Source organism: Gracilinanus agilis, chromosome 1, assembly GCF_016433145.1.
Source record: "Gracilinanus agilis isolate LMUSP501 chromosome 1, AgileGrace, whole genome shotgun sequence".
Taxonomy (NCBI): Eukaryota; Metazoa; Chordata; class Mammalia; order Didelphimorphia; family Didelphidae; genus Gracilinanus; species Gracilinanus agilis.
The window spans coordinates 250168403-250177993 of record NC_058130.1 but is presented as its reverse complement, the minus strand read 5'-3'; the positions used below and the strand labels follow the sequence as shown (position 1 = coordinate 250177993).

Below are 9591 nucleotides of genomic sequence, written 5' to 3'. Positions count from 1 at the left end.
CCACCCTGAAGGGAATCTCAGGCTAGCAGTTTCAGACTGAATAATGGACCCTAAGATAAAAGCTACGTGACTCCTTTTGCCTTAGAAGCTTCTCCCATTGTACCACATCCCCTTTCAGGGATCGAAATCAGGACCTTCAGCTTATGAGACTGACACGCTGCCTACTGCACTAAAGAGTCACTTAGCTTTTACCTTAGGGTCCATTATTCAGTCTGAAACTGCTAGCCTGAGATTCCCTTCAGGGTGGAGTCTCACAGACACAGGGAACAAGTACAAGCTTTGGGGTCTCCAACTTACAAGCTAGTTCTAAAACTTGGGGTTCATCAGATCCCAACAGGCCACAAGTTTGGGGTCTCTAGGTTCCACATCAACACATAGATATAGATGTAGATATAGATATATAGATATAGATATAGATTTGTAAAACACTTACCTTGAGTCTTAGAACAGCCACTAAGTATTGGTTCCAAGGCAGAAGAGTAGTAAGGGCTAGGCAGTTGGGGTTAGGTGACTTGTCCAAGGTCACACAGCTAGGAAGTATCTGAACTCAAGTCCTCTCAACTCCAGGTGTGGCACTCTCTCCACTGTGCCAACTCTCTGCCCCCCCACTTGCCTATAGGCTTGTAAACCAAGTTCTTTTATTTTTGGAAAATCTAGAGGATGTATGCCCTTCTTTGCACCCCTTTTCCAATTCTCCATGATTCAGTACAATATTTATTAAGTGACTACTATGTATAAGCTCTGTGCTTGTATCCTGTGAATACAAAGACAAAAGATAAAGCAGTTCTTTATATTCTACTCGTGTTTTGACATAGAAATGTAAATAAAGAAAATTTTAGGATTAAGAGAGTGCTAACAACTGGGTAGGAAGAGATTTATCAAGAAAGGTTTCATATGGAAGGTTGCATTTGAGCTGAACTAAGGACACTCAAGAGTCAAGATGTGGAGGGATTGCATCCCAGGCATGGTATACTGACTATGCAAAGGAATGGAGATAGCTGGTGAAATGCTGAACTTGGGGAACAGTTATTAGGGTAATTTGACGTGGAATGTTGAGTATGTGGAAGGGAGTCCTGGAACAACAACAAAAATATCTGTAAAGGAGTCAGATAGGTAGGAGCCAGACTCTGTATGGGGGGGGGGGGAACATACTAAGACAAATTTCTTATCTGGAGGGTTAAAAAAAAAGAGGAGCTATTTAAAAAAGCTCCATTATTTTCCTTTTTCTTCCTTGGTGTGAATTTATACACACATGCATGTATAAACATATTTATGTATATTTATACACACATATATACCTTACACATACACATCTATATAGGATAGGGCCAGGGACAAATAGCTATCTGGGAACCTGGAGGGGGAAAAATCCCTAATTGAAGTTTCCAAATTATAAAATAAAGCCCAGTTTTAATTCAATATGTAAGTCACATAAGCCTCCAAGTCAAGGAGGGAATTAGAGATAAAAACTCAATTCTATAAGCATTTTTTGTTTGTTTCTTTTAAATGTTAGGAATATGTAATGAAAATTTTCTCTGACCACCTTCTTCCTAAAGCAAACTTCTTGCTTCTCTTTCAGTTTTTACATGACACTAACCATGGCCTAATCATGCCATCTCATCTTTCCGGTGATCCTCACATCATTGGGGCATAGGGGAGAAGGTGTAGGATTTACTTTTTATGGTCAGCTCCTCTTTTTATGTAACTTCAGCTTTCCTGAACAGAAAATTCCTGGGAGTGGCTGGGACATTTCTGAGGTGATGCCTCAGAGAGGGGTGCCACATTTCCCAGCTTATAATGGGGCTCTCCTTCCCTTTTCAGACATGGAAATAGGTACTGAATGATAATGCATGTAAAACCCAGTGAAATTGCTGATTGGCTCTGAGGTTGGGGAAGGGGAGGGGAAAGAACATGAATCATGTAATCATGGAAAAATACTTTTAATTAATTGATTAATTAACTGAAAAATGTCTTTATTAGATATTGTCTAAATTATTGTATATTATATTTCTGTTTACACTTAAGAAAACCTCAAATTTTAGAGTCATCAGATCTTAACCTTTTTAATGCTCTTTGTTTTCCACTGTTTTAGTTTCTAATTGGCTCCTCGGCAGAAGAGATCAGAATAACTCATCGCTTCCTGTCTGTCCTTTTCACACACCCTTGTCGGGATGACTTTTGGCCTGTTGATACCGTTCAGTCGGGAAAGAGAGCACTTAAAGGATAGGTTGGGTAAGGATACTCGGTTCTCACACAATTTTTTGCTTTTTTCTCTTTTATCAAAGAGCCAACCCCTGGGAAACAAGGTGGAAATGGAGATTGTGAGCATGTTGGAACAAAATACAACTCTTTTAAAATTTGGATATCACTTTACACAGCAAGGCCCTCGGCTCCGGGCTTCTAATGCCATGATGAACAATAATGATCTTGGTAAGTTCACCAGCCCTGTGCAATATTTTGAAATACTGGGAAAAGATGTCTCCAAGTTAAAAAAAAAAAAGACGTAAATTTCCCTTTGCATCTAGGAAAAAGTGAGGAAATGAGGGCAGCTGGGTAGTTCAGTGGATTGAGAGCCAGGCCTAGAGACAGGAGGTCCTGGGTCCAAATCTGGCCTCAGATATTTCCTAGATGCGTGACCCTGGGCAAGTCATTTAACCCCCATTGCCTAGCCCTTACTGCTCTTCCACCTTGGAACCAATACACAGTATTAATTCTAAGATGGAAAATAAAGGTTAAAAAAAGGAGGAAGTGAGAAAAAATAATACCAGTAAAAACATTTTCTTTCAATCCTAGAATTACTGTTTTTTAAAAGGGCACTTTCTGTGGCTAATTCTCTTGTTGAGAGAAGGGGTTTATCAAATAGGCTCCCCCAATTCAACCTACATCCTGAGAGAATACGGATCATACCTCCTTCATGAAGCTACCCTAAATATCTCAGCCTACCAGGGGCTTTTCCTTTTATGAACTCTAGTGGTACCTATAATCCAAAAGAGTGTATATTATCTTATCTCACTATTTAGATTTCAGGGTCCTTAATGGAAATTACATTTTAAGTCTTCTACTTCTTTTTAATCATCCGTAGCACCCACCAGAGTGCTAGCCACAGGATAAACAAGAAATATTTTTTGAATCAACCTGAATTAACTTTCCAGTGGAAGCATTCAAAGGTCTTTCCTCCTCTCTGAAAGTTGAGAAGCATCTTGATTCATGGGGTGAGAAGATACAGAGCTCTTATATACAAAGCATCCCCTTAGGTTTGATTTGTATCAGACATTCAGGGGCTGGCCAATGTGGCTCTATTGGAACCACAGACATAGCAGGGGGCTAAAAGCTAATTTGGGGCATCTAGGTGGTGCAGCAGATAGAACCCCAGGCCTGGAGTTAGGAAGACTCATCTCGAATACAAAATTGACCTCAGACACTTATTAGCTGGTTGACCCTGGGGAAATCACTTAATCCTGTTTGCCTCAATTTCCTCATCTGTAAAATGAGTTGGAGAAGGAAATGGCAAACCATTACAATATCTTTGCCAAGAAAACACCAAAAGGGATCTTGAAGAGTCAGAGATGATTGAAACACTTGAATTACAAAAAAAAAGAGTTAATTTAGGCCAAATCCCTTATTTTATAGATAAAAAAAACTAAGGCCCAGGGATTTTCTGCTCTGTTCTTCTGGACCACAGAGGTCTTAACCTTTGTGTGTGTGTCATGGATTCTTTTGGCAGTCTGGCAACGCCTATATATAGACTTTTTCTCATAATAATGTTTTTATGTACTTAAAATAACAAAGAAACCAATTATGCTAATATAAAAATATGATTTTTTTCCATCCAAGTTTACAGAACCCCTGAAATCCTTCCATGAACCCTCTGGGTTTCTGCTAGGGTTCTATGGATACCAGGTTAAGAATCCCTACTTTAAATGGCAGAAAATAATAATAGCCCATATACTTAGCACCTACCTGGCCAGCTAGATGGCACGATGGATTGAGTGTTGGTGCTGGAGTCAGGAAGACTTGTCTTCCTGAGTTAAAATCTGACCTCGGATACCTACTAGCTGGTAACTGTAAGCAAATCATCTAACCCTGTTTGCCTCACTTTCCTCATCTGTAAAATGAGCTGGAGAAGGAAATGCCAAACTATCTCATTATCTTTGCCAAAAAATATCCAAATGAGGTCACAGGGGGTCTGAAATGACTGAACAACAACAAAAATGAGCACTTTGTAGGCTGCAGAATGCTTTTTCTCATAACAACACTATGAGGTATTTGGACTTAGTTTTACCATTCTCATTGACAGATGAAGAGACCTAGGATTTAATTATTTTTTCTGCTATACTTCGTGGAATTTTTCTGTAAGAAAAATTATAGTGCTACCATATTCGGAACCTCAGTGGCAAATAACTAAGTTGGGACCTTAGTGAGCTAATCCTCTGCCCCTTATCTCTGGTCACCTCTCATGAGGTTTGGTGGGAAGTTGTAGGTGGCCATGGAGCATTGCTACTTTCTATCCTATACTTGTTATCAGTATTGATTGCCTTAAAATGGGTGCCTTTTTTGAGTTATTAACTTAACATCTGGTGACATTTAAAAAAAGAATCCTTTTGACTATTTTGGGGCTTCAATCTCTTTGAAATAGACACCATTGCTGAGTTAGACTAGTCCAATTTATTAATAGGCTACTCATTTACAAGGAGACTTGCACGGCAGAGAATTTCTGGTTGTCTAAAGAGAATAAGAGGCAGCATGGTATAGAAGGGATAGAGAGCTGGCCTTGGACACAGTATAATTTGGGTTCAAGTCCTGCCTCAGATATATAATTGTGTGACCTTAGTACTTTACGCAACTCTCATTCTAAGCCTTTATGGTGCGGAGAAGATGCCAATATGAACAGGTAGAGGGAAATGTTATCTGGGAGTTTCTTCTGCCAATGAAATTGCAGGTTCAGGCCCTGTTCCCTTTAAGGACATGTGTTGTTGTTCAATTGTTTCAGTTGAATCTGACTCTTTGTGACCCCATTTGGGGTTTTCTTGTAAAGGTACTGGAGGGGTTTGCTATTTCCTTTTTCAGCTCATTTTTCAGATGAAGAAACTGAAGCAAGCAAGTGACTTATCCAGAGTCACACAGGTAGGAAGTGTCTGATAGCCATTTCTAAAATGTTTTATCTTTATTTGTTTTAATAACAAATTTCCACCTAAGTTTTCCAAAGTTATATGATTCACATTGTCTCCCTCCATTTTTTCCTCACCCCTACCAGAGCTGACAAGCAATGCAGTGTGGGTTATATATATATATATTTTTTTTTGGGGGGGGGGTTGACTGTATGACACTCGATTTATTTATTTTTATTTTAAAAATTTTTCCCATGATTACATGATTCTTCTTGTCTCCCTCCCCTCTTCCCTCGTTCCTCCCAGAGTTGACAAGCAATTCCACTGGATTAATGTAGATTAAAAAAATTAATATCCAAAAATACTCCAAGTATTATATTTAATAAGATTTATTCAATTGAACTTGAAGCAAAAAGGGAAACTAAAAGGCTAGAGACAAGAGGGAACTCACCCAAGCCACTCATGTGGAAGAGAGACCAAGGAAGCTTTCAGAACTATATAAACAGTAATGTAAAAACACACATAAATGAAAAGGGAAAAAGGAATTTGGGGACAGGGAAAGAATTCTGAGAGATGGAGTCTAAAGGTACAAAATTTCTAATTAATACAATTATACATATATTATAATGGGTTATACATATATTGATAGCAAATTTGAACTGAGGTCTTCCTGACTTTAGGATGGGCACTTTGTACACTATGGCACTATCTCTTTGCCCCAGCTGGCTATGTGCAAAGCACTTGAACTTCATATAAAAGTGACTTGAGAAAGTTACTTGTAGGTATTGCTAATCTCATTTATAGATAATAAAATGAGGACCTGGAGAAATTAAGTGACTTATCTGTGGTTACAGCTAGTAAGTGTTAAAGCTAGAATTTGAACCCAGGGCTTCCTGATTCCAGATCGGGCACACTACCACATCTAACCTAGTGGAGAGAAGAAATGATCAAAATTAAGATTTTAAAGTTTGCCTCGGCATTATCACCAGTCTGTTTAGAAACTTTTTTTTTTTTGGACCTGAGGTAAAAGCTACTGCCCTAAGGAGACTTTTGACTATATTAGGTGCTTTGAGTAGAATTAGATCCTGTGAATAAAAACCATCTGTGTGTCTTGAAAACTTTCAGAAGTGGCAAATATAGCCAGAGTTTGTTGACTGGTCTGTGGGTTAAACCCATCATCTTGCCAGGTCAGCTCTGCATAGTGATTTGTGTGGAGGAGGCGAAGGTTTTGAATCTCAGTAAAACTGCTCTGATCCCATGATGACTCCCTAGGAGGACCCCATGCAGGAGAGACTATTCCTATCCAGTCTGAGAATGCAGAGGCACTGAACGAGGGCAAGAAATTCATTAGACTTAAGGCACTGATTGATTAAGGAGATAACTCTCTTTCCAATGGGGAGCTACATGGTGCAGCGGAGAGTGCTAGTCTTGAAGGTAGGAAGACTCATCTTCCTTAGTTCAAATCCAGCCTCAGACATTTACTAGCTGTGTGACCCTGGGCAAGTCACTTTATCCTGTTTGCCTCTGTTTCCTCATCTGTAAAATGAGCTGGAGAAGGAAATGGCAGATTAACACCCCCCCCCCCCCCGCCCCAGTGAGGTCACGAACAACAATAAGTCTACTCCATACTTTATGCTAGGTGCTATCGGGGAATCTGAAGATGTAGAAGAATTTGAGGGGAGACATGACAAATACAAAAAAGAGTCAATATCAAAGGGTTACAGATGGCAAAGGTTGAGCAACACATAATTGTAAAGTGAAAGAATCGTCAGTGTAGGATGAAATCTGTTAAGGAAGATTTTTTGAGGAAGGTAAGACTTTAGGTCATAAAAGAAGTGAGCAATCGACAGAGAGGAGATCAGAAGGCATTTCAGGTGGGGGGAAGTGCTTGAACAAAACCAGAGGGAAAAGTGAACAAGGTATTTATGTGAAAAGAAAAGTAAGGAGATTGGCCTAATTGGATTGGAAAGGACATCATCGGTGTCGTCGTCATCATCATCATCATCATCATCATCATCATCGTCATCATGATCATCATCATCAGGGAGGAAGAGAAAGGACAAGTGAGGAATTAAAATTCAAATTGAAAGGAACTTCAGAGGTTATCTGGCCTAACCTTTTCATCCTACCAATGAGGAAACTGAGGCCAGGAGAGTTTGAGAGACTTGTTCCAATGCACACAGGTAGTGAGTAATAGAGCTGGGTCTCAAACTAAGTCCTCTGATCCTAGATCATGAAAGAAGAGTTGGAAGGAACCAGAGTAGTCATCCAACCTGTAAATGGACCTGGGGTAGCTAGGTGATGCAGTGAACAGAGTGCCAAGCCTGGAGTCAGGAAGACCTGACCTCAGACACTTCCTAGCTGTTTCACCCTGGGTGTCCTACTTACTTAGCCCTGTCTGCCTCAGTTTCTTCATCTGTAAAATGAACTGGAGAAGGAAATGGCAAACCACTTCAATATCTCTACCAAGAATAATTGAAACATAACTGAAAATCCCTGAACAATAACATAAATGGAAGGAATCATTACTAGACCCAACAAATGGTTGTAGAGGGAGAAACCACTACCTCTCTAGGCATTCCATTCCATATTCGAATAGCTCTCCTTCTTTAGAGTTAGGGTTAAAGATAATTATTGGGTGATACATGGATAACCCAGTGGAATTGTTCATCAGCTCAGGGGACAGGAAGAGGGGAGGGAGAGAACATGAATCATGTAACCTTGGAAAAATATTCTAAATACATTAATTAACTTAAAAAAAAGATAATTATTAGGAAGCTTAGGTCAGGAAGTATGAACTCTAATGGTTGGGAAGTTTTTTATCTCCAAAACTTAAATTGGTCTTTTTTTTCTATTTCTACCCATTGCTCCTGGCAAAAAGAACAAGTCTAGTCCCTTTCCCACATGACAACTCTTCAAATATTAGAAATCAGCCATCATGTCCCCACTGAGTCTTCTCTTTTCCAGGCTAACCATGCTTTGTTCCTTCAACCAAATCTCCTATGACAAGAACTCAAGGCCTTTCATCTTCCTGGTTACCCTCTTATGCTCTCTGGTTTATCATTGTGCTTAAATTGTGGGACCTGGAACTAAAGAACAGTGCCTAGAGCACTGGTCTTGGACTCAGGAAGTTCTGAATTCAGGCCTTGCTAACTTTGTAGCTCTGGGCAAGTCACTAAACCTTTCCCTCATTTCTCTTAACTATAAAATGGGGGTGAAAATAATAGCACCCATTTCCCAGGGTTGTTGTGAGGATCAAATGAGATAATATTTGTAAAGGGCTTAGCATGGTGCCTGGCCCATAAGAAGCACTCAATAACTAATAATTACTAATTACACAAACAATAAATTCTTATTTCCTTCTTTCTCAAAAACTATAATAAAATCTAAGCAAACTATATGTGCAATTTACCTTCATCTACTAGAAATAATAATAAGAAAAGGAAATTAAGTTAGTCTTGCTTGACTTGGTTTTTTATTTGAAAATTTTTATTTAATTAATCAATTTGTCCATGGTTCCATGATTCATGTTCTTTCCCGCCCCTCCTCTCACCCCCCTACCATAGCCAATGAGCAATTCCACTGGGTTTTACATGTGTTGTTGATCAAGACCTATTTCCATATTATTAATATTTGTACTAGGGTGGTCATTTAGAGCAGTGGTTCCCAAACTTTTTTGGCCTACTGCCCCCTTTCCAGAAAAAATATTACTATAGCCCCCTGGAAATTAATTTTTTTAAATTTTAATAGCAATTAATAGGAAAAATAAATGCACTTGTGGCCATCACCACCTTCCTGGATTGCTGCAGCACCCACCAGGGGGCAGTAGCACCCACTTTGGGAATCACTGATTTAGAATCTATGTCCCCAATCATATCCCCATTGAACCATATGATCAAGCAAATGTTTTTCTTCTGTGTTTCTACTCCCACAGTTCTTTCTCTGGATGTGAATAGCGTTCTTTCTCATAAGTCCCTCAGAATTGGTTTGACTTGTTTTTGAGGAAGCCATGTTAGAATTCTTTGTAATCACAATTTCTCCTTCTAGTTCTTCACCTACCATCTCTTTAAAAAAATTTGTTAACTGTATCTTCTGTCTTAGAATTGATTAAGCATTGGTTCCAAGGAAGAAGAGCAGTTTGGGCTGGGCAGTTGGGTTAAGTGACTTGCTAGCAAGTGTCTGAGGTCAAATTTGAACTCAGGACTTCTTATCTCTAGGCCTGGCTCTTTATCCACTGCCACCTTGTTGAGGCCCCTCACCAACCATCTCTTTAATTATCTGTTCTAGAATTTTTCCAAGGATCTCAGAGGCCACATTTAAGGGGCTCTGTTCTCTTCTCTCTCTCTCTCTCTCTCTCTTTTTTTTTTTTTAAATTGAGACATTTCTTCTTTTCCAAAGTTGTAGTCTCTCTATGTCTCTCTTCTTTCTCCTCTCTTTTCTCTCTCTCTCTCTCTCTCTCTCTCTCTCTCTCTCTATATATATA

General features: G+C 39.3%; 1 protein-coding gene across 2 annotated transcripts in view; it reads left to right on the top strand.

Annotated features, from left to right (window-relative positions):
• The window catches only part of TMOD1 (tropomodulin 1), a 130228-nt gene that overhangs the window by 106851 nt on the left and 13786 nt on the right, over positions 1–9591 (top strand). For both annotated transcript variants that reach the window (XM_044660846.1, XM_044660854.1), the window contains exon 9: positions 2286–2430. In XM_044660846.1, the coding sequence (XP_044516781.1) occupies positions 2286–2430 (145 nt within the window). The remainder of the gene's footprint in view (positions 1–2285; positions 2431–9591) is intronic.